Source organism: Quercus robur, chromosome 10, assembly GCF_932294415.1.
Source record: "Quercus robur chromosome 10, dhQueRobu3.1, whole genome shotgun sequence".
In the NCBI taxonomy this organism is placed as follows: Eukaryota; Viridiplantae; Streptophyta; class Magnoliopsida; order Fagales; family Fagaceae; genus Quercus; species Quercus robur.
In genome coordinates this window covers 47,129,302-47,156,045 of record NC_065543.1, presented here as the reverse complement: position 1 = coordinate 47,156,045, position 26,744 = coordinate 47,129,302, and the positions used below count along the sequence as shown (strand labels likewise).

General features: G+C 32.6%; 2 protein-coding genes across 2 annotated transcripts; one reads left to right on the top strand and one right to left on the bottom strand.

The window, feature by feature from the left end:
- Window positions 1–1,666: 1,666 nt before the first annotated feature.
- On the top strand, window positions 1,667–4,105 carry LOC126702888 (glutaredoxin). Its single transcript, XM_050401751.1, has 4 exons — window positions 1,667–1,997; window positions 2,572–2,660; window positions 3,620–3,718; window positions 3,858–4,105. Exons 1-4 carry the CDS (start codon window positions 1,897–1,899, stop codon window positions 3,941–3,943), a joined length of 375 nt encoding a protein of 124 aa, XP_050257708.1. The 5' UTR covers window positions 1,667–1,896; the 3' UTR covers window positions 3,944–4,105.
- Window positions 4,106–5,076: 971 nt separating this feature from the next.
- Window positions 5,077–15,525, bottom strand: LOC126704250 (uncharacterized). The gene is made up of 13 exons (XM_050403266.1): window positions 15,282–15,525; window positions 14,641–14,788; window positions 14,070–14,200; window positions 13,511–13,712; window positions 12,968–13,230; window positions 12,547–12,661; window positions 12,066–12,293; window positions 11,737–11,844; window positions 11,439–11,605; window positions 7,643–7,942; window positions 7,505–7,548; window positions 6,907–7,121; window positions 5,077–6,585 (listed from the first exon to the last, which is right to left on the bottom strand). The coding sequence occupies exons 1-13, from the start codon at window positions 15,519–15,521 to the stop codon at window positions 5,552–5,554; spliced, it is 3,195 nt and encodes a 1,064-aa protein (XP_050259223.1). The 5' UTR covers window positions 15,522–15,525; the 3' UTR covers window positions 5,077–5,551.
- Window positions 15,526–26,744: the final 11,219 nt, after the last annotated feature.

Sequence of the window (26,744 nt, the reverse complement as noted above, 5' to 3'; positions counted from 1 at the left end):
AATAATGGTGATTTCATCTTTCAAAAAAGATTAATTAATTTTGAATTAAAGAAAAAGCAAAAAAATATTTATTTTTAAAAATTTACTTTCTATTATTTATTAGATGCTAGACTTTTGTATCCGTAGCAAAGCAAACATAAAAGGTACTGAGCTGTTTGTTGCAATAGTTTGCACCTCTTACTATCTTATGTTTGCTTTTCGTTGCTGCTATAGATATAAAAGCCCAGCAAGTATCTAATACATAATATGTAGTGATTTTAGCCATGAATGATTTATTTGATTTTTAAAAAAATTTAAAATTAATGAAAATTTTTTGGAAGATGAAGTCGCCAATATTTGATTACCGGTGTGTTGAAAGAGATGAAGAACGTATAATCCGCCCTCACTCTTGTTTGGTGGGTTTTTTTTTTTGAGAATGTTTGGTGGGTTGTTGGTCGACAACCATTATTTTTGATATTTTTCTAATGTGTATAATTTTTTTTTTCTAGTCATCTATTTTATTTTATTATTGTTTTTTTTATAATAAATTTATTTTTATTGTTCTAACTTGTTAGTCTCATTGGGTATTTATGAATGTGTAACTCACCTTAAAAAACATGATAAGGTTGTACTACACACAATTTTAGTAGTGGGTTACGGAGTTTAAAAGGGTAAATAAGTGTTCCAATTTTGAAACTCATGTGAAGAAGTTTTCGAGAAAATGGATATATCCAAATCCATCTTCTTGATTTGAGCCACTTTCTTTGGTATTGTCTTAATTGGAACATTGGTATCCAAGATTAGTTGTTTTGGTGTAATTTTTTGTTTTTGTTGTTTTTTTTTTTAAATTTGTTTTTTTGAGGGAGGTTACAAGTTGGATGCTATCATATGAATGAAATGGGATGAGATCTTCTTGATTTTCACCATTTTCTTTGGTGTTGTCTTAATAGGAGCATTGGTATCTAAGATTATTTGTTTTGGTGTACATTTTTGTTTTTGTTTTTTTTGTTTTGTCAAAAATGATTTCATCTTCCCTTGTTTGTTTGGTTGCGACCCAAAAAATAATTTTCTCACATTTGGTTGCACTGACTCTTCCAATGATAAGAGATGAAAACGATATTTAAGATGTTTTTTCTTTTTATATAAAGAAGAACATATAATGTCAAACTTACCCCATTGTTAGCTACAAATTCTTTATATTGCAATCTTTTTGTTGATAAGTAGGTGACTCACGTGAGATGAAACTCACAAATAGTCCGAAAATAAGCCAGGTTATATAAATTATATAGGTGACTCATATGAAAGTTGGAACTTATAATAGTAGAAAAACTAAGTAATAAATTGGTTAAAAAGTGCATTTCAAATTGTCACTAAACCCCAATATTACATGATTACATTATTAAAAGAAATGTCGCCGTATACTCAAAAATTTCTGAACACCCTTGTTTGTAAAAAAAAAAAAAAAAAAATAATGTCGCCGCAGTAGATTAGATTTTCCATCACAACCTTTTCAGATTGCTACCAAAAATGTATCTAATAAGGCGACAGGGCAATCCTTATCCATAACAAAATTAGTAAATACGTTTCGTAAAAACAAAGCAAAGGTGGTAATAGAATAGTTCTAGAAAAGACGAAATAAAATCTCAAAAAAAAAAAAAAAAAAAAAACACGAAATAGCAGTAAAGAATTCGACGCAATAAAAAAAAAAAAACCAAACTTCTCTCTCTCTCTTACCATATACGGTTGACCATCTAAGCTAGCTATCCAGAAAAAATCGGCCTTCATTTCATTGTCAGCAAACAGTTTCAAAATTTAACACCTGTGGTTCTTGTAGCTTTGCCACCGAAAAACCAAACCAAAGAAGCTTTCAACACCTGTTCTCTCTAACCTCTTTCTCTCTCATACAAATAAAAAGATATGGGATCGGTTTTCAGCTCAAAAATAAGCAAAGAAGATCTAGAAATGGCGTTGAACAAGGCTAAGGAGATTGTGTCTTCCAATCCTGTTGTTGTCTTCAGGTTTTTGTGTTTTCTTTTATACCTCTCTCCACCAAAACATGCACACTATTTAAATGATTAAATATATATATATATATATATTCTTCACTACCTAATAAAGTTTGTGCTTTTAGCAATTCTGAATCTATGTTTTTTTGGGAACTGGATGATGGGTATTTTCAATTTTTTTTTTTTTATATTAAATTTTTAATGTATAGAACGAGAATTTCCATGTAAGAATATGCTTATATTGTTGAGAAAGTGGGTTCATGCGGCACAAAAGTTGTGGTCATATTATAAATGATATAGTCATATTCAAAAGACTTTTTGAGTATTGTGAACAAGGGGTCAAGTCTTGGAAAGCTAATTATAGTTTGATTTGTTGGGGTGTCTCCTTTTGATTTTTTTCACATTCAAACCAGTTTTTGTTTATGCAATAACTGTAAATGTTTGTCACTGTCTTCATTGTTTGTTTTTTATTTTTATATATATTGTCGCTGCCTTCATAATATGAGGATTTGGTTTTAGTTATCTTCAGATTCTGTTATCCTCTGTAGCTATGTACTAATTGGGTTTGGTATTCATAAAATCGCAGTAAAACTTACTGTGGCTATTGCAAGAGGGTCAAGCAGCTGTTCACACAGCTAGGAGCAAGTTACAAGATTATTGAGCTGGATGAGGAACGTAAGTGTTTCATATTACTCTTGTAATTTCTCTATCTCTGTATGCTGTAGCTATAGTAATAACATGTCCTGGTTGATGCTTAATTAGTCCATTACTGCCTTTGTTATGAAATGTCCTTTCCATGTGTTACCTTGCTATCTTACAATGCTTGTTATGAAATGTCTTTTCTATGTGTTACCTTGCTATCTTACAATGCACTATGTGAGGAAATTTGGGTAACTGCTTCTGTTGCCATCTTTGGATTTACAGATGCTTTGTTTTTAAAAGGCCGTTGTGGGATTTTGAGTTCAAATTGATATGAGAGTTTTAGACTGAAGAATTTTGTGTAACAGCTATCATACATGTTTCATTTAATGGAATACATTATAGCAGCTGTGGTTGTTAAAATAGAGTTGTAAGTTACACTACATATTCTGAGTCGTGTGATATTTATGCAATTATTTGCAAACATGTTGAGTTCTTCAAAGCTCATTCTCTAATAGCAAAATGAGGGTACAAATACTTGACACTAATCAGAAAGTTCTGAACATTAAGTATTGTTCAATTACTATGAATACTCGCATCCATCTTATTCTTACCTGCACGATCAATTTAATATCCATATTGAGCTACTCTGTGTGTGTGGATTGGTACGACCTGCACCCCCATGTTTTATTTTTTATTTTTACAGATAATTCAATGTTGAGAAAGGGGGATTTTTTATTATTATATATAATTCAATTTTAGAGAATGGGGGATTAATACTATAGACATCTTCATTGAAAACATCAAGAAGTATTAGTTGAGCTACAAGACTCTTGAAAGCCTGCTAGGTTTTGAAACCTCCTCCACCTCATTATAAGAGGGACTAGCTCAAATGGCCTGTCCGCTGCTCTGTTTCCATAACAATGAGATACTTAATAGCTATGCACTACCATATTTTTGAGGAACTTACGTTTTTGATGTATTTCTTTTTGAAGGTGATGGAAGTGACATTCAATCGGCTCTAGCAGAGTGGACTGGTCAGAGGACTGTGCCCAATGTGTTTATTGGGGGAAAACACATTGGTGGTTGTGATAGTAAGCCACCCGTTTCTTTGCTTCTTTTTAGTTTTAATGAATATCAATGCCTAGAATCTTTTGTTATCAAGCCCCAAGAAAAAACAATATATAGACTGAATAATTACCCTTTTCTGCATTTTGTCTCCTGTTATTGCAGCTATTATGGAGAAGTACCAGGCAGGTCAGCTTGTTCCCCTTCTCACTGAAGCTGGTGCCATTGCCAATAACTCTGCCCAGCTGTGAATATTGTAGATACCAGATGTTTCTGTGAACAATGTGAAGAGAAGAAACTGCAAGCAAGGACAATAGATCACATTACATGTTTGTTTTGTAATAACAATAAACCTGGACGCCTAGATGGCTAAATGCTAGTATGTGGTAAAGCAATGAAATATGGTTGATCAAGCTCCATGTCTCTTGCTGAGTATGGTTGGTGTGCTGACATGTTAGCAAATATTAGATTAGAAACAGTGCTAACAAAGGGAAGCTAGTGACTGCACTAAGGGAAACTACTGAGGTCTTTAAAACTAGTGAATACAAAACGCTGAAGGGAGTGTGAATTTACACAACTTTTGTCACTCGTAGAAAACAAGAATGATAATCAAACTACAATTGGCCTATCTAAATTTGTTTTTACTCCACTTTACTTGTTTATCAGGTCAAAAATAAAGCTTTCAGATCTGATTTGAAGCAAACTTGATTTCCCTAGATCATACATGATTTCAGTTTTTAGAACTAAAACATTTGATACTTGCGCATGTGCACATACAGCTAAACTCAAACAAGTTCCAACTTTTGCATAAAGTAATTTTTGATAATTCTAACTTTCATGGCTATTCAAGAGAGCCAAAATTTTACTCCTATGAGCCCAACAAATGGGTCACAGCTTAAAATAAAAAAGGGTTACAGCCCCATCTCCACGGTTCTAAGCAATCACTCATTTCTCATTACTACTCAAAAGTAGTGGAGCCAGCACTGCATCAGCGCGCGGTTGGAATGGATAAAGAAACTGCAATGAAACCAGTAATGCAATGATGTGTTCTGATTTCACTTGAATGCAAAAATGGCTCCTAAATCATAGTACATTCTGCTTTGTTTTCGCTTGTAATCAGAAGATGTATTTAAAGTAGGGCTTCCACTACCTTTAGTGCATGCCCCAGAACCCACTCCATCTTGCATGACTGGTTGATGGATCATTTGGAGCCCCGTTTCATCTTTTACTAAAGCTAGCCTTTGTTACAACCCCTCGGCCGCAAGCTGCACCATTTTTGACAAGCGGGGCTATGGTGACGAAAGTGAGAAATATGGATGGCAAGTAAACGTCAAAGAAATTTCATAAGCTTGATTTTTCTCATAAACATTCTGATAATAATATATTATTATTGTTCATAGGTTTTTACAGATGCTTTACATGCTTGAAAACCTAACTCAACAATGAGATAAAGTTGAGTTGAACTAAAATAAATGATAAGCTAAAACAATGCCAAGGATAAAAGGGTACAAGTCTATCCTCCTAACAAATAACAACCAAGCAACTAAAGATAACACCTAATAAATCAAAGAGTGGTGTTGGTGTAACCATGATTTTTCTGGAACCATTGTTCCCGAGTTCCTACTTCAAGAGTTCTTGTTATTGTTCCTACTCCCAGAGTTCCTATGTTACTTTCAGCTGAAGGACTAGTCTCTTCATCCCCATTAACTTATGTATGGTTCAGATTATTTTGCAGAAAACTATTTGCTCTCTCTAAACTATCTTGAGAGCTCTTTCTATACAATCAGTTGATAAAAGCCCAGTATAACAAGAGATTTACATAATCTGAAGTTATCTTTATCCACGATATGAATTTGAGTTCAATCCTGACGTAGGGATTTGATTTGATCAGAGGTAGAGGTAGCCGTATCTTTTTCTACAACAGAGGTTGGTTGAGAGTTGGAGTCTACAATATTGTCAGTTAAACGTGGGGTAGCGGTATCTTTTTCTGCAGCAGAGGTTGGTTGAGAGTTGGAGTCTGCAATATTATCCTTTAAATGGGGGAACCATCTGCTTAATAAAAACTCCTCTGAGATGAAAAGCAGAGCTAATCCAAATGAAACTATATTCAAACCGGTTAGGAAACGGTTCTCAGCAGTGTCCAGCAGCTTTATCTGTTTATACAAAGCACACAATTCATATATTATCCGTGGTAAAAATCCCACTAGGAAAACTGCAATCATGAGCCATCCAACTATAGTCGCTTTCTTGGCTTTCAATTCTTTTGTCTCTGAGAGAACAAAACAAATAACAGATATACATGCTTCACTGAAAATTGACATGAACTCAATCCGCTGAATGTTTTTCTTAATAAATGGCTTCTCGAGAACAAGGAAGAAGAGCTGAAAACAAGTGATGCATAAGAAGATTATGGAGGGAATCTGAGGAGACGAGTTCTCCATAGAGGCACCAGCCATAACCCCTAGCAAAACACGTCTCACGGACTCAAGCAATGTGTAGTATATTCTGAGTTTTCCACACAGCTTTTGGATAAAAGGTGCTTCATCTTCAGTTTCGTGATCTGCACCTTGTGTATGGGATCTGCCCCCAGAAATTTGTGAGAGATTGGATATTTGAGGGCCTCTAAAATCTTCAAATAGAGGCCCTAAGATGGTTAAGTAATTAGAATTCTGCTGGTTTTTCCATGTCCACTGGCCTCTCCTACCGGAAACCAAAAATACTCGGACTATTTCTTGATACCAGTGAAAACCCCGGCTCTCTTGATGAACTTCCTTGTATTGAAGTAGCTTTTCAAATGTAATACCTCTAGAGAGGAACAAGAGGAAGGCCAGGAGTAGAAAAGACACAGCACCCAGAAGCAGACCGCCAACAACAATCCCCAATGCCGTTCCTCCTTAATTCAAAAAAGTGAGAGATGATTAAGCCACATAGTTCTGTGTTTGAAGTTCTTAGCATTAAAACCAATGACAATGAGCATGTAAATGTGCAAAAAATTGTGAATCTTGGTTTTAGATAGCGAAATTCTGTTATGATGCAGTTAGATAACTATGCTATGATGGTTGTCATGAACAGAGAAGTGAATTGAGTTAACGTCCAAACAGTGTGAAACATCAGCTTCATTGCAACATAATTATCTTTCGAAACTTTAATTTTGCATGATAAATGCATAGATAAGGATTCATTTGTGGGGAAAGAAACAAACTGTCTAAGTTACCTCTAATTAGAGAGGCAGAGGCCTCACAAATACAAGGTAGCCCAAGATTTACAAGGAATATTTCAAATCTTGGGAATGTGAGTACTCCATAACCCCTCTGCATTTCAGAATTTCGCTTCCTCAATTTTAGGAGGACAAGGAGTAAAGCATGCAGCTGTATGAAACTGCCACCAATTATAGCTAACCAGAACGTGCTTCTATAAAAATCCCTCCACCTACATGAGGCAAAATCTCGTATAATATATTAAATGGAAATGAATAATAGGGAACTAGGTATCAAGTTTTTCCTTTTGGTTTGATCAATAATTTGCAATAATTCAAAGCATGAATAACTTCAATTTTTCATAAAACCTATAGAAAATTCTACATTTAGATAACTAGCAAATATTTAAATTAAATCGAACACTTTAAAAAAAAAAATTGACGAAATATTCCTTCATCACTTACATTAGTTTTTTTTTGCATTATATTAAATATTTTTCAAGCCCAAAAATAAAATAAAATAAATCTGTATTGAATATTTTTTCCATTTGTTTTGTTTCTAAAATCTATATGCAAGTTCATATAATAAATAGAAATAAGAGTCCTCGTAACTTACCCATTTAGAATATGTGGATTAAAAGCATATTCAGCGTCTAGTCTCTGTAGGTGTAAAATGCATTCTATCAAAAAATTTACTCATTATAAGATTAAAGAAGTAAAAAAAAGCGTCACAGAAAAAGTAGAGGTTTCAGACCTCAATGAATAAATCATATGCCATTGCAGCCAGCGGTAACCCGGCCCTATTAAAACTCTTTGGTTTCATCTGCTCACCCGTAAAGATTCCTGAATAAGGAATTTTAGACATGTAGGAATGTGTGTTGTCAGGGAGACTCGAGTTTGTCTTGACAGTGTAGGGAATGTGCCCAGATTCCCACGGAAGACTAAAGTAGGGAATGCTCCATTGTAAACCCCTTGCAAATTCATAATACTCCACTGGCAGTCTCACTGCCAACCATCTAGATAGTGCAAAGACCTGAAGATGGCATACAATTCTCTGTATGAAAGAGAAAAGGAAAAAAATGCTAGTTAGTTCTACAAGAATGACGCAGTTCATAAGTTTTGATAAGTTGTAGTTGAATTATGTTAGCAGCCATGTTATTATCTTTTTGGTTTCCAATTTTTCCTATATATATTTTAAAACATTTTCTCATTTAAGGTAATTTAAAAACTCCATTATTTAAAAATTAAAATATCTTTTAACCATTATTTTTATTATTAATTTTCCAAAACTCTCCCTCCCTTTTATCTCTTCATCTCCCTACTACTTTCTACCTTAATATCATTCTCTCTTTATCCTTTTATCTTCTTTTATTTTGGCTATTCTTATTCTCAACATCTTACTATAAATTGACATTTTCTTTTCCATTCTATGCATAGTTTTCTCACACAAAAAATGTTACTTCTCTCTCTCTCTCACTCTCACTCTATCTTAATTTGATTTTTTCTTTTTATTTTATCCATACTTTAGGTTGATGAACTTTTGTGTTAATTAGAATTCTACTTTGGGTTGATGTGATTTAGTTTTGTGTTTTAAGTTGTTATCTTTTTTATTCTCTTTGATTATTAAATATTATCCTACGCATTTTACATATAGTATATAATAATATAATGCTCCTATTATATTACATAGCATGATTTGGATAATTTGATGTTTATTGCTATATATTTTATTTTTACTCTTTTTTCTTCTTATCTTATTTTATTCAACATTTAAATTCAGTCACATCCTCCGTACTATTAAATTATGCAACACAAATCAAGAAAATGGCTAGACACACACTTACCTTCCTTTAGGAAAATCAAAATATTTGTGTGATAAAAGGGTCATATAATTTATAGTTTAGATAGTACTTTTGAATGTGCCTAGGCCAAGCATTAATTTTTAGACTTAAAGGGCTATTGAGAATGAACTTTTTGATTCGAGACTAAAAAAATATGGACTACTATATATCATTTCAATAAAAACCTTTATCATAAATACACTAGTTTTATTTTATATTATGTGTTAGCGTAGTCTCTTCTTCTTCTCAAAAATATTATGTATCATCTTTAAAGGATGTCAACAATATTGATCTTATAGGAAAAGTTACAGAAAAAAATGAGAAAAAAATGTTTTATATTACAATCTATTGAAAATGCATTTTAAAAATTTTAAACCTTTTCTATTTTTTATATCACTAACTTATTTTACAGTTACCAAATGTGGTAACTTAAGTCTTAATATTCTTAAGTTGTTTCGGCAAAAAAAAAAAAGGTTGTCACAAAAGAGTTCATGTAAATTTTTTTTGCAAAATGAAATATCTATCCTATAAGACTACCGAACTCGATAATTTGCAAATGATGGAATCACTCACAATAGTATTTGTATATTTATATAGTTCCAGCTAAAGTAATCAAGCATACTTTTAGTCTTCAAAAAACACATATTTACTAGTAGTTAAACGTTCATCATGGATAGTTTTAACTTTTCATATAATTTTCCCTTTACATATTCATCTATTTTAATTAGATTTTTCTAAAAAAAAAACTTTAATTTAGATATCTATAAGTAAACAATGAAATAATGATTCATGAATAATCAAAAACCAAAAAAAAAAAAAAAATCTATACATATTTATCTTGTGCGGTTGTAACTTTGCATATAATTTTTCATTTATATATTCATTTACTTTAATTTAGATGTTTATAACTAAATAATGAAATTTATAAACAGGATAATTGAAACAATCATATTTCTACAATTCAAAAAGTCACCATTTCTTTTTTTTTTAAAAAAAGACCTTTTACATTTCCATGGATTTATTTATCTATTTCTACTTTGACATGCCACTAACCTAACCGCTTCATATATTAAAAAAAAAAAAAAAATTTAAGGCTCATTACTGCTTTTGTTAAGATATTATGGATGTCTTAATTGATTGAAACCAAAATAGAAACATGTTTTTCATATTTCCTTGAAAATTCAGAAGGGAAAAGAAATCCTTCGGCATAAAAACCTTTTGACATACCACTAACGTAACTACATCTAACTATTTAAGTCATCCATGATATCTATTTCTTATTGATAACCATAAAAATTACAATTAGCAAGGGAATATACAAAGTAATAAAGAATAAATGAAGGAAGAAAAAAAAAAAAAATGAAATCAAACGTCAATTAGTAATCATTATTTGGAAAATAAAAAAGTGGTCAAGAGAAGTAAGAAATAAAACAGAGATGACTGTAAGGAGGACATTGAAAACTTTATAATGCAATAAAATCAACCATTACATTTACTTAATTAAATCAATAATCAACAATTACATATAATAATATAAATTTTAAACTTAAAACTAATCAAATTCTAACTAAGGAAATTATATTTCCTTTCATAACAAAAAATGAGATGTTCTTAAGTAATTTAGAAATTATATTAGAAATAAAGTTGGGAAATTTTATAATCTCATTTTTTGATATTTCATTTAACCTAATATATATATATATATATATAAAATCATAATCTTCACATATCATGTTATGCAGTCATCAATCAATAAATATATGATAATGGTAAGAAACGTTATAGATAAGATTATGAAAAATATAATAAAACTATTTTTTTTTAACCCTTTATAAAGTTTAGAGACTATAATAGTATTTTATTTTAAAAATTATTATGCACAACACACGGGTCTGCGACTAATAATAGAATAAAATCCCAACCCACAAAATCCCACTCTAAAGAGGTCAATCCTAGTTTTCCATCTTTGGAAGAAGTACCAATAGGCTCCACAGGCTTCAGTTGGGCCATTGGTCAAAACCAATGGCCCAAAAGGGTCAAAACCAACCAGAGAGTCCAATTATATATTAAATTATATGTATAAAAATCAAGGAAAATTATTCTAGGAGTGTATTATTTCCATGGGAAGAGGAAAAGGGCTAATTTGTTCCACAGTTTTTCTAATTATATTACTTGATTGTCAAGAGGCTATATATAATCATAGTGCAATGACCTGCTAGGTACAGTTTGATTAACTTCTGGTTCAAACCTTGGAAAAGATTGAATCAGCCACAAAGAAAAAATAAGCAAATTAAATTGTACATCAGAAAGATCTTGTTTTACCATAAATGAAATACTTTGCAAAGACAATAAATATACTTTAGAATGAAGAGATCACCAATGATGTGCGGTGTTCTTATTCAAGGTGTCCCAAGAAAGTTAAAGGTGCACATCGACTTCAAAAATTTGGGGTCATGATTGTTTTTCAATAATGTCATTTAAAAAAAAATTTGTTTCAACTTCAAAGGGTTGTAAGATTTTTCTCTACCTTTTTATAACAACCAGCTACAGAATTAATTTCGATTTATGATTACCCAAAAAAAAAAAAAGTCAATTTATTTACTGTTGTGTTTCTAACACGGTGTAAAATCCCCGGTGTAAATTATTATCATGGGAGTAACTAAATAATAAATTAATGAAATAACTGTTCAACTGAGTTAGATATCATACAAAAAGATTACTCTCAGGACGAGATAAAGAAGAAAATGGACTCGAAAATTCCCCAATGGAGTCAATGCTTGCTATTGAAACCGTAATGAGCCCAGCAGGAATAAATGTCACCACAATTGATGTAGTTACAAGCCCAAGAATCACACGAGTTATTTTCGGCACAGAATCTGTATATAATTTTTAAAAGCTTACATCAGTAAATGAATGAGAAAATCAAAGGGCTAAAAATTTTCATCTAGAGCTTAGATGTTGGACTAAAATTTAGCTGATAACAAGAGAAAAGAGTAAGAATACTTACAGTGCCTTACTTGTAGAACATTGGAAGGCAGATTTTTGTTTCCAGTAACATCCCCAGTTACGTTTTCGGGAACATTGACAGATACAATATCTTGGTCTGCTTTTATCACTACAGTATATATGCTTCACTATATTCTTGAAAGCTGAAAATGTTAATGATTATCATTGGAAAGGAACAAAAATGAAAATATGTTGAGAGTAAATGTGCCATACTAATTGAAATATTATTTCCATCAAGAACCCAAATTGGTTCGTAAAAAGGTCATCGTCATGGTTTCTCATTTGTGTGGGTGCATTATTTATGTGATGTTGTGTTCATGTAAGGTTAACATGCATAGATACAAACACGAAGATAACCAGAAATGACTTGCCTCTGTAAATGCCCTCCTGTGATTGATATTTTAGAAGAGTTGAAGCCAAATACAGGCTTCCCGAATTTGATCAACATAGTGATGTTGTGTTCTCTTGTCCAAATATGGGATGGTGTACTCAGCATTACAGAAGGCCTCGGAGATTCGGAAGGTAGTGTAATCAACGTTACATTAGGCCTCAGAGAATCTGAAGGTCACATTTATATCTATCAGGTGGAAACACCCTACAAATAGACATTTAAATATAAAGCTTTCCTAATTGCATATAATCTTTTTTTTAGACGCCTAATTGCATATATATAACTGTAGAAAAACAATTCTATCTGAAGAGTTTCTATATTCAGAGAGTTGAGTAACAGAATATTGAAACAGAATTTTGATTCCACAAACAGATTATTTATTTTCTCTTTGTAACGCTTGTAAACTATTGTCAATCATACCATATAGGAAAGTAACTGGTTCAACTGGGGAAACTGGAGTCCTGTGTCTGCTTATTATAGAGTTTGAATCAACGCTTACTGTGACTACAGCCGTGTCAGATATACATGCAGCAACCTGAAAGGAGAGAGTGAAAATGAGTAAGAAAGAAAAGGTATGAGAAATATAGATCCTAGAGATATAAATGAGCCATTCCAAAAGCCGTGTCAGAATTTTTTGAAGATAATTTATTTTCCGAATACAATTAATGGCTACAATGTTTATAAGTGACCCATTTCAAGATGATGTTGTGCATTACATATTATACAAAATATAAATGAGCCATTCCAAATTCATAGGACAACTAAACAGGCTCCTAACCTATGAACTAACTTTTATTCTCATGGCTAAAAAAATAAAATAAGATTGTGAGAACAATCTGACCTTAAATTCAAATCTGCTAGGCCCTTCATATTTTTTAGTGTCAACCAGAGGAAGAAGTGAGCCCTGACTCATTTGGAGAGAATATAAAATTTCTGCTTTGAGAGAATTTTTAATTTCTTCAGATGTGTTGAGAATAGGCTCTGGAAAGGTTAAACAGATCTTTAGTTTAGTGCAGTTATTAGTTGCTCGTATCAGTCTAGTTTCACCATGAAGTTGAAGTTGCCTTTCGGGAACGTGAGTAGTAAAGTTGATACTTCGTCTATCTGTAGAATTAATGAACAGAGCATGTAAAGAACACATTGACAACAACAGCAATCAACCAATCAATCAAATCAGACAAGGACAGTTACATAAACAGTCCAGATTATTCAATTTAAATATGATACAAATTGCCAATAAGTAAAGCTCAAGGAATTAGTTAGATAAAAACAAGAATAGCAATGAAAGGACATTTCACTTATAACTCTTCCTGAAAATAATGATACATATTGCCTATTGGGAAAAAAAAAAAAAAAATCCTATGGCAATAAAAACCAGACTCACCGAAATGCAGAGTGAAATTAGAATTCTTGTTTCTTTCAAATTTGTTCCCTGCACTGTCAGTACAAAAATTCTTATCCATTACCAAAATCACTCGCCCAGACTGAGCAGTGGATGATAAACCCACAAGGATAGAATATTGGAGGTTTGGCTGTAGAGTTTTGAGCGAGTTTGGTATAACTTGGCCAGCAGCATTGACCAAAAGCTGTAAAGAGTTTTCCAAAAGTGATGAAAATGTTAGAATTCGGTTTATTATTCAGTCTAGACAACATAACTAGTTTGAGAACCTAGATTATGGAATTCAATTTACACATCTACCTAATTAACATGGTGGACAGTTCCATATGAGGAATTTCAAGACATTTTTCAGTTATTCAACTTAAGCCATTCTTCAATAATAGAAAGGTTGAGAACAAATTAACTACAAAACCACAATTCTGAAACACCATAATAAATTAATAATGCAATAACCAAAGAGAGAACATAAAATCAATTTAGAGGATTTTTTGTTTTTTTTGTTTTTTTTTGTTTTTGTTTTTGTTTTTGTTAGCCACCTACTCACATTGCATTTCACAGACGAACATACAAAACCTCCACCAGTACAGGGTTCACTGAAAGATATATTTATAAGGGCATTCAAAGCATTTGTGAAAGGTGTTGAGGCTGAGATATATGCCGTTGGCGGGACAGTATCTGCAAAATTAAGGTATATAATATAAATCAGCTATGGGTAAAGACAAAATACAAGTCAACATGATTGCCACAAAATCTAAATTGGATTGTTAACATCATAGACTCAGTTTGGTTTCATCAGGCTTGATAAAGTGTCAGACTAACCTTCAATGTGGGGGTGTGTTTAAGTCTTCAAGAATAGGAATAGTTAGGTAAAATTTATGCATTTCATAGAAATTTGAAAATTGAGTAGATGGGTTTTGTAGAGCCCATTCTCAGAAAAATGAACACCTTAGAAATTGGGTACTAAAGAACACAATATAAGCTCATGGGAGGCAAAACATTTCCTCATATACATAGCTGTTGAAGACTTTCAAGCAAGAAGGTCTTATTTGAAGTTGAGTGGTAATTGAAGAAAATATAATAGCAATTAGAAAAAGAATAAAAGGAAGGTTCTTAACCAACAGTCCAGTTATAGCTACTGCAGCCAACTCCTTGAGTCCCGTTGGGGCAAACCTCAAATTTATGATTTCCATCCTGCAAGCCTTCACACAAAACCGTCCCATTTTCACATTGAGAAGCATTAATGCGGCCAAAGCCATCATCCAACTGCACCAACAAGTTTATTAACCTATTATTTTGTGGAACAAGCCAAATGAACACCAAGAGAAAAACCAAAGTTTTCCCAATAAATCAAACCATGATGCAGCTTCTTCACTTCCCACTTACTATTGAAGTGGAAAGCAAAACACATACACAAAGCAAAAAAAAATTCCAATAATTTAGCTTGGCACCAGGAAGAATAATCATTCATTATAATAATATTATCAACTAAAGAAAAATACAAAAATATGTACATATGAATAAACTGAATTCCAAATGGTTTTCTTGATTAGTCTAAACTCTAAAAGAAAATTCAAGCTCATTTCATCCTTACAGAATGGAAAGACGTGCTAGTTACTTCTTTAAATCAACCAACTCCCTTACATTAACTTAAGAACCATGAAATATATAAACTCAGGAGAGAGAAAGAGAGAGAACAGAGCACCCGAAACAAAAGGCAAGTAAAACTTGCTCAAAGCGTTGCTATAGCTTAACGTACCTTGCAAATGATGTTACAGTTGGTGCAAGCGCTACTCCCACCCAAAGGAACTTCAAAGATGAATACGGTTGAGTTGAGATTTGAGAATGCATGGGGAGTCTTCAAGAACTTCACAGTGAGCTCTGAGTCATCACAGAGTGCTATGAAACTCAAAAGAGAAAAAACCGAGAAAAGTAAAACCAGCAATGGAAGCTTGAGAAAGCCCATTTCAGAGTAAAGCTTAATTGAAGTCTGAGACATGTAAAGACCAACAATTTATAACCAAAAGAAAAAAAAAAAAAACACATTTGTGGGGACATTGTATGGAAACAGTTGTAAATGAGATTAGTTGGATAGAAAATATATTTTACAGTGAATAGTAGAGGTAAGAGAATGACTTAAGAAGATGAGTGCAAGTTTGTGTAGGGAATTTAACTAAATTCCCAACCTGTGAGAAACAAAACAAATAGAGAAAACACACGCCAAAGAAAACAATCACACGCACAAGACAATATTTACGTGGTTCGGCAATTTGCCTACGTCCACGGAGTTGCAGGGATTTCACTATTATCAGGGAAAATACAATAGTGCACAAGAACACTCTCAAGAAACCCAAATCCTAATTACATCCTAACACTCTCTCACAGAAAAAATAAGAGTAGAAGTTGGTTGCCTCTCTTTTCTTTATTTTCTCTCATGCGGCTGCTCACTAGGTTAATTGGAATTTTTTTTCTATAATCTCACGGCTACCCTACATCTTAAACATAATATATATATTTATATATATGTCAAAGTCGGCTGGAGCATTTCCTATTACAAATAGGATTTGGACAATAGTGACCGACTTAGGTGGACGTGGGCTTGTGGCAATTCAAGCCACACACGGCCCACTTCAACAGTTTGGACTCAAAAATTGCCAAAAGAAATAAAGAAAAATTGCCAAAAGCTAAAAAAGTTACCCAAAAAGTTATCCAAAAATGTGTTGTTACGGTGCCCGTTAACACAACCCATAGACAATTAGTATACTAAAACTTCTTACGCATTTCTGTAATAAGTATAGGCTAAAGCGGTATCCAGCTTAATTCATATTCCCACCAACACAGTTTAAAACCAACTTTCAATATTCCCACCAACACTGTGTTGAATCTTGAAGATGAGAATAGACTGATTAGTGGATTACTCTACATACATAATATGCTTAGAATATTTAAATATAAAACAAATTACTAGAAGTTCAATTAAATTTCTTGAGATTATAAAATTTGATCAAGCTTACATATAATTTCCATTAGGTATGTCCTTTTTTTTTTTTTTTTTAGAAAGTTTCAACTTATGGTGTTCGCTCCTGATGATAGCTCTTTTATTATCAGACCCAAACACCAGTCGGTTTTTGGTGTAGGCAGAGATTAAACCATAGATCTTTTATATATTCAACCATCAAAGATTTTACCAGTTAAGCTAACTGGGTATGTCCTGTTGAATGGTGGGCAAGATTGCAAAATTATTATTGAGCTCCTAAAAAAGGTGTGCCTGCTTAGTTTATTTTATATTGCCAAAAGAAGTAGCATGACACGGTGTGCGTCGATTTGAGAATTGTTTTTTTTTTTTCGATAACTTATTTATATAGTATTTATCAAAATATATAATTTTTGGTATTTTGTATGTTAAATATGTTAGAAAAAATAATTTATTTATAAGAAGCTATAAGCTAGATTATTAGTAAAAAAGTTTTTTTTTTTGAAAAACTATTGGCAACAAAGTTGAGACAAAAAGTAAACAAAACTTTTTTCAACAAATTCCAAAAGCATAAGGCGTATGCAAATATGAATAGTGCATTTGGAATTTGGATTAGCTATTTTTTGTTACCATTTTAACTTAGGCAAAAGTACTATTTTGGGGTTACTTTCAATTTGGTGCTCACTTTTTCTCGGTAGTTAATTTGGTCCTTATTATTTTTAACTTATTGTCAAGTTAATCCCTATCGTCAATTCACTTATAGAAAATATCTATATGGCAAACATCTCTCTCTCTCTCTCTCTCTCTCTCTCTCTCTCTCTCTCTCTCTCTCTCTCTCTCTCTCTCTCTCTCTCTCTCTCTCTTCAGGCATTCAATTTCCTCCATATTATTTTTAACTTATGGTCAAGTTAGTCCCTAAACTCCTTGCCATCAACTAACTACAGAAAATGTGTTTCCATTGTTGGCATGCGCAATATTTAAAGACTAAACATGTCCAAATGTTAGTGGTCAAATTAACACTAAGATGATGGCAAAAAAAAGAAACATTGGATTTTAAAAATATTTTTCTTTTTATAAACTCACAAATTCTTTTAGGCCAAAATACAAAAACACCCCTGGGGTTTGCATCTATTGTAAAAACAAGCCTTGAGAACACCCTAAGGCTCATATATCTACCAAATTGACCCTTGGGACAAACTTTTATTAGCTTTTATGGATGAAAAAAATCATGTGACTATCACATGACTAGTAGCACAAATTAGTTGGTGAATCTTCTTAATGTGGTCACATAATGGTTGCATATATGTATATATATATATATATATATATATTTTTTTTTTGTCCAGAGGAGCTAAAAAAAGTTCGTTATAAGAGTCAATTTGGTGGATATAGAAACCTTAGGAAATTATGAGAAATAATTGGAACCATAAGGGGTGTTTTTGCAAATGACCTAAACCCAGGGGATCTTTTTACATTTTAGTCATTCTTTTATATGTCCACAATTTCACAAAAATTAATTACTCTGAGGCTCTTATATGATATCTATATTCCTGGCTCCTACGAAATAGCAATGTCACACCCTAAACCCGATACCCGGATTTGTGACTATGACCGGCATGTTAATATCAAGCTTAAACTTGATATTAACAAGAACCAACTTAACTTTTACAAGAGCTTCCCTCTTTCTTACTATACATCCTTGTTTCTTTACTTCCTGATATAGCCTATCACTTAAAATTCAGAACATCTACACTGTACTCCAAGATTGACATAATCCACCAGTTATTCAAATTCAGAATTTCACATAATACATCTCTTAATACTTTAAGGTACATAACTTTCATTAGATCCTAAAATACACAATACCGCAAAACTAAACATCAGATACAAATTTGGGATCTATACATTTAAAACTAAAACTAGCTCCTTCCAAAACTCGACTAAGGCTCCCTCTGCTCCAAATTAAAACCTGTTGACTAAAAGAGTGGAAGGGGTGAGCTATACAACTCAATAAAGGTAAGATACATGAGAATTTAATAAGGATGCATGTAAATCAAATCATTTCATTTTATAAATGTGCAGATAGGAGAATATATTTTCATGCATAGTATTTTATACTATTCATAATAATAACTTACACACTCTTCATAGGAAAATAATTGTTCTCTTTTTTCTTATTAGAATAATATTACCAAAACCTTCGGATTGAATTTTTTACAAAGTCACCAAATATAATGTTGATTGTTTAAAATCAATATATATGCTTTCTCATTATGAAATAATCATTTTAACTTAAATCAGATAATTGGTAACCTTGTCTTAAACTAAAAACATCTTAAAGAATAACAAAACTTTTCTTCATAAACTTCTTCTCGTAAAATATTGTAACTTTCATAGTCATAAAACTTAATGTTTCATAAAGAACAGATATCTTATAACTTTTTAACATAAACTTGTACTTTCATCAGAAGCTTTATCTTTAAAGCGTAAAAAACTCCAGAAACTCTTATCTTTAAAGAATAGCTTTTCTTTTCATCATAAACTTCTTTTCATGAGAGCTTTTAACTTTTCATAATGCATTTAAACAAAATCATTCTCTCATGATTAATAACATAATATAGTTGTTCATAAATAACTTATTAGTTAGTCCATATCTGATAAGTTTGTACTTGTTTGGGAGGCTTCTAGCATCACGGTGCTAGGCATCTAGCATTCCCCACAATGCCAGGTATTCTTGAGATCACATCATAATACATATATTCAACCATGGGAGTTGGTTGACTTCTTCCACAAGTTGGCCGTAACCAACAAGGGCGGGTATAGCAGAGCCAATTCCATTTATAATGGCCAAACAGATAACATTTTCCATGGAAAGTCAGTAATTAACCCTTACTGGCAGAGTTCAGATTACTAGAGGACATAACTTGAAACATTTCATATTTATACATCATATTGATATTCATTGTTTGCATAACATTTTATAATAAAAGCATCTCCATTGTTTTCTTTAAACATCATGTTTGTGGAATTAGTAATAGCATCAATATGCTTAAATCATATACATAAGGTTTCGATAACTCACGAACATATCTTTGTTTGATACATGCTTATATGCCATACCTCTAATCAAAAACCCTTTTAATGCATCATATACTTTAAAATAACCTCATGACTTACCAAATACTCATATAACTTATCCCTTACCTGAAAGCAGAGGAACCGAGAGCCTAAAGTCGAAGGAGCTTAGACTTGGATACTGGTAACACCCAAACCAAAAATCAAAGCTTATTACTATCCATAATTTCATTGTCATAAACTTACACATTCATCTCAAAGCTTATCTCTTAGAATCAAGGAAATTCTAATCCCACCTCAACGAGGTTCCCACAACATATTATGCACACATTGATGTAGGACACAATTTATTATTTAATTATTGTAGTTTATTATTTTTGGTATTTTTATGTAAAAAAATGTTATTTTAGGTTAGGTGATTTATTTCCTTGTTTTTAGGTACATTTAATGCTTTTTAGGTCAAATTTGATTCGAGGTTTACTACCAGGAACTAACAGTTTAGTTTCTGTTCCATCAAGAAAGCATTGTGTGTGCTTTTCTTTAGGCTTCCGCGACATCAGTTGGTATCAGAGCCTTGACTTGCCTTGGTCTGATTGCTAACGGGCGAGATGGTAACCACCCCCACAACAACGATGAATAACTTAGCGAGTATTATGTGACGTACAACAAGCACTCACAAATATCTATGCTAGGATGACGCCGTTGAAGAATGGAAACAATAGGGATAACTGCAGCAGAGACATAACTCATGGGCCACCTATTGGTAAGCAAATTTCATATAGACCTTATAAGAGAATTGCAAGTTTTAATGGTTATTTTTTAAAAGAAGATTTTCTTGATTGGTTACTTGATCTAGAGGATTTATTTGACTATGAGGATATTTGTTATGAGAGAAAAGTTGGACTTGCTTTGTATAAACTTAGTAAGTATGCCTTATGTTGGTGGGAACGAGTACAATCTGATAGAATTCGACAAGGTAAAGACAAAATTCGATCATGGCCAAGGATGAAAAATATGCTTGCTATCAAATTTTATCCTTTGGATTGTGAAGAAATCTTGTCGTATACAATACAAGATTATTATTGGCCAAGAAGTTCATACTTGAATTATTTTGAAGAGCCAAATATTCCACCGCTAAAGGAAGAATTACATGTTGAAGCAAATATTGTTCTTGAAGAATATGGAGAAGTCAAAGAAGAAAATATAGAGATTTTTGAGGAAATTAATGAAGGTCTTGTTATAGAAGAAGAACCTGAAATCAAGATTATGGAGGAGATTAATGAAGACCCCATTATAGAGAAAGATCTTGAGGTTGAGATAGTAGAGACCATTAAAGAAGAAATTATAGAGGAAGTTGTCAATGATCTTGATGAAATCAAGTTAGATGATTGCAACATTCAAACTCCTATTATTTTATTGGGAGACACTGAAACAAAGTTTATTGATTTTATTGGGGTGGAAAGATTTGATTTGATCATTGACTCTTATTTGGTGAATATTTTCAATTACATGAAGATCAAGGGAGAAGAAGTTCAAGTTGCCCAATTAATGACTTTCAAGTTTGGCAAGAAGACAAAGAAGATGAAGTATTCAAAGTATTTGTTCTCTTGGCATGGGAGATTTTAGATTTCAAAGATGAACTCGAGGACGAGTTTATTTCAAGTGGAGGGGTCTGATGTAGGACACAATTTATTATTTAATTACTGTAGTTTATTATTTTTGGTATTTTTATGTAAAAAAACGTTATTTTAGGTTTAGGTGATTTATTTCCTTGTTTTTAGGTGCATTTAATACTTTTTAGGTCAAATTTGATTCCTGTTATGGTTAGGTATCAATTAGGAGTTATTTTAGATTATATTTTCTTGTCGGTCAAGTTTTAAGGAGCCCTTAAATAGGCCCCTAAGTCTGTAAACGTTTTTCAGAGACTATTATCAATAAACACAGACGTTTTGTCAAATTATCTTCTGGTGGATTCCAGTTTTATTCTCCTTGTGGATTCAGGGAAACCCCTTATGGATTCGAGGTTTACTACCAGGAACTAACAGTTTAGTTCCTGTTCCATCAAGAGAGCATCGTGTGTGCTTTTCTTTAGGTTTCCGCGACATCACACATCAACAAATAATGTACCAAACTACAGAAAAACCATTATTCTTATATTAATAACATATCTCTAGAAGAGTCAACTTCATTTCAAAAGGTGCTTTGAGATTAGGGAAATAATGCATGCATAAACATAAACTCTTTTAAGCATGATCATATAACCATATACACTCATAAGGCAACATAGAGCATGTCGAACAAAACAACTTCATAAAAAAAACAATTAAATGGTTTAGAACCCTTCCTTTGAGTACTGAACCTCAAACCAAGTTACGCAAAATTTATCTATGATCCAAACATACCAAATGATAAGCATATTAAATTATAGCTCAAAACATTCACCCTAACGTTAGAATTAAATCCTCAAAGTTAGGCATGTCCCTTACTGTTCACTGTTTTATTCCGGCAGCATATACTTCATTTATAAAATACAAATGGGCTACCAATTCACATCCAAACTTCATGAAATTTTACATAGAAACTCCTCTGGATGTCTAGTAAATACCATAAAAATTTCGGAGTCAAAGTATAAAACCATAATTTACTAAAAATCATACAAGACAACGTGCTCAAATCTGTCCTAACAGAATTTCATGCAACTTAGAAATTAACCCATTATTTTTATATTGATCCAAATGCTGTGAGACCACTTCCATAACAACCATATGTGTCTTAGATTTCATAATAAATATCCCTAGCATCCAAATTAATTGTATAAAATTTAATACATAATTTATCATGCATAAACACAGAATCTGTTACAGAGGCAGCTCTGAAACATTTTCTTGTAAAATCATAAAATGATTGCAAATAGTCTTATTATCATATGAGGATTTTTATACACTCATTGGACATGTTAGAAAACACTTATATATAGTCATTTAACCATTTAGAGCAAAAAATACACACAAAAAAATCCCAGCAGCAGCATCAAAAGTACTCATCCTAACTTTTTCTTACTTCCTTAATCATATAAAATCATTAATTAGTACAAACCCTAATCTACCTTCAACAAAACACCAACACAATTCCAAAGCTTCTTAAAACAGCACATATATGTATATATATATATATATATATTACTTACAAGTTCATGATCTCCAAATTTTACAAACCACAAATACCATTACTAAAAATTCCTTGAAGAAATCATGGATTCTAAGGTGAGAGTAGCTAGAACCTTTACCAAGTTTATGGTTCTTGAGGGGAAAATAGGAATAGAATCTCTCTTGCATGAAAGGATTTCCCTTTCCTAGTGGCTGGACCGAAAAGTATGAGAGGTAGAGAGCTTGAGAGAGTTTTCTTTCTTTTTGGTGTTGGACCTGTAGGCATGAGATTGAGTCTTCTAGTTTCTTTGAGAGAGTGTGAAGAAGAAATGAGATGGAGTCTTGCTTTCTTTTAATGTGTGGACCCGTGGGTTTGACAAAAGGGACTTAAGAGAGCTTCCTAGCTCTTTCCTTAAGAGAAAAGAGAGCAAAGTGGGTGAGAAATTTTGATTTGTGTACCCGTGGGAAATGGAGAGGTAAGGAGCTTCTTGGATGCTCTAGTTGCTTTAGAAAGTCAAAGAAGAGGTGAGGTGGAGTGCTTGCTCACTCCCAAGTGTAGGAGATCATAGCAATATAATTCTCGGAGTACCGAGGTCAAACCACAAGGAGCAGGATAGATTCAAAGACAATATAATTAAACAAAAATTTGGGTAAAGAAGAAAAATACTTTTGCTTGGTGATTGTTAACAAGAATAATAATAAAAACTAATTTAAATCAATAATGTAAATACTAGGGCATCGGGGTGTTTTCCTATATCGATATGAAATTCTTTGTGATCTGAGAAAATATATATTTCATAATTGATTGTTCTTATATAATTAAATACTTATGATTTTGTTGAACTGAGACAATTCAAGAACGCATGATAACCTCGATTAATAACGCAGTTAGAATAGTTTTCAGAAAAACCCATTCACTTTAAAATGTGATTTCTATTTGAAACTATTAGAAATTCATCTAAACAATAAGAAAAACATGATTGAACTTGAAATCATGGAAGAACTAATACATCAAAAGAAATCTAATTGAACAATCAAATATGTTGTTGATAAAATCCTAGAAAGAATCACATTGAATATTCATACCGTATAGAAGAAACATAACCCCTAGCTCTAGCAAAGAGTTTAGGCTGCCATTAGAGAAAGAAAAATACAAGGTTTTCTCTGCCAAAATTCGTTTTGCCCAGCCTCACTTCAAAACCCTAATGTCTAAGTGTCCCAAAGAAAATAAAACTTTTACTATTTTAATTTCCGTCCAGGTTTACAGCAGTAACTTGTGAGTTAATTTCAGCCATCGAAAATTGAGAATTTCGAAAAACTCAAAACTGGAAAGTTGTAGATATTTAAGTCACGGTTCCAACTCATTCAGTGTTGTGTCAATTGGATTTTTGAGGAGAGAGATACGTCCAAAATACTGATCAGTGCTCAAATCAGATTTTTCCTTTTCAGATTCTGCCTCTCTGATTTCTTTCCTTATTTGAAGCTTCGAATCATGGTAGACGATCCAGGCACTCCAGCTGCACCTCCTTAGAAATTTAAGCATGGTCCTTTAGCTCCACTTTAATTCTAGTTTGACCTCCATTCTCTTACAAATTCCTGTAAACTCATTTTTCTCACATGATTTCCTGAAAGTAGAAAATTACACACAATGAATAGCATCTTATTCAAGAAATTTTGTAAAGATAAATAATAGAGACTAATGCAAATCATGGCTTAATTATACAAATCAAGCATACTAATAAGGAGATAACGCCCACATAAATATATAACAAGTATACATTTTAAGACGTTATCATTGAGCTTGTTCATTGCATGGCCAAGTCTTGGTCTTTGGGGCTTATCAACATGCATAGTTCTTTGGCTTTACATGTGTTAGATTTCAATTGGTTGCATGTGGGTAAAATTTCTACCATACTATCTCATTCATCATGCTTAATTAAAACACCAATTATGTATCTAATAACTTAAACCACTTAATATAGTTTTGTACATGAAAGTTCAAATAATGTAAAAACACCCTTGAACGTTTAGACCCCCAATATACAAATTAACCAATTCAAGCTTTATGTCAAACAACTAGTGTGCGGAAAATGAACAAAAGCTATAAAATAGAATTGGAAAACTATCTAAGCCAAATTAAAATCACAACCCACAGCAGATAATAATAGCCAAAGATAAAAGGAAAGGAAGATGCAAACACAAGGACAACACGCGGTGTGTTATCAAAGAGGAAACCGAAGTCCTCGGCGTAAAACGTCTCCACCGCCCTCCAAGCGATAAACAATCTACTAGAAAATGTAGTTGGGATACATGGACAGCAATAGACCCTCCAAGCCTAATCTACTCAGTGCACCTAAGCCCTCCAAGCTTCTTGCTTCAACGAGGTTGCGCCAAACCTTTTTCTTTTCTAGCTTCCCAGATTCCGCTACTTGACTATAGCATCAACCAATGTAGATTGGTTCCTTCCTAACTGCTTCCCAGAACACCAAACAGCCCTCTCACAGTAATGGATATGGTGAGAAAAAGGTTTTGGTAAAATGCCTCTCAAGAATTTGACAATGGAGAGGAAGAGAGTTAAGGAATTTGAAGAGACTCTTATGTAAAGATTGTAGATGAATCAATCTTATTTTACTCTAGAGTTTCTCTCTCAAAATTCTCTCTGGAAGCTCTCTTTCATTTGTGGGTATGATGGGTATTTATACTGGGGTAAGAAAAGAATGTGAAACGTCAGGTTTATCAAAACAGGGGTGGCTCGCGACTTGGACTCGCGGCTTGATTGAGTCGCGAGTTCCAGCCGCGCGATAACAGAATGACCAGTTGTCCTATTTTGTCCTGTAGTGCTCCAGCTAGCATGACGCTTCAACTTCTGGCATGCTTGGCACGTGTGTTGCTTCTGGCGGCTTGCAGCCGCGAGTCACCCGTGAGATCAAGCCACGAGACTCTGTTTTCTTGCACACTCTTGAGCATTCAATCACTCTATCTCACTCACTACCCTTACAACAAAACCCACCTAAATACAGGGTTACTAAATGCTGAAATACAAGCAAATTTGACACGGAATAAAGCCAACAAGATGGTTGATTAAATTCAACCTTACAGTACATACTTAGTATAGATTTAAAATACAAATAGTCATTCAATTATGTATAATAGTTACAATTCTCATTCAATGGTATTATAAAATAATATATTTATTAAATACTCTTATATTAATTTTAGAAAGTAAGTGACTCAAAATAATAATTAATCACTTGAACACATATGTTAACTATAAAATTAGGTTGGGGGTGTTACAAGCAGCCTTCGACTCCATTGTCGCCCTCCATTATGGTGTCGAGCTAGTTTCTCTGAGGTTCAAGATCCGCAAGTCTACTACTTCTTTATCCATTCAATTTCTCCATATTCAATTTAAATGAGGCAGTATGTCCTCACTTCAAAATCTATGAGGGTTTAGGTTGTTTGATGGCTGAATTAGGGATTGGATCTTTGATTTGTTTTTGATGCATTATGAGGGAGTGGATCTGGGTTTGCCAGTTTGGTGGGAAGTTTATTTTTTTGGTTACCAAGAAATTGCATGAAAGTAAAAAAATAAAATTCATAAAATAAAAATAAAATTTATGTTTGGTGACTAAGAAATGGAAAGAAAATTAAAAGAAAAAATAAAGAAAAATATTTTTAAAACTTGTTGTGGCTTTTTTTGCCATCTAAGTACTAATGAGGCCACTAAAACTTAAAAATATAAGCATATGCAAACAGTTTGTCACATTGACACTTTTTATAGGTGAGTTGATGATATGGACTAACCTAACAGAAAATTTAAAATAATAAGAACCAAATTGAAAGTAACCCTAAAATGTAGGGACCAAAATGATAATTTTACCCTTAACTTATTTATTATAAACAGTCTTTTCAAGTCTCACTTTTTTTTTTATTATAAAAAGTACAACTATGCTTTTGTTAACTTTCAACAAAAACTAAATGCAAGCTATGATGTTTATGTGTCATCGGTTTGTGACAATTTCATTAG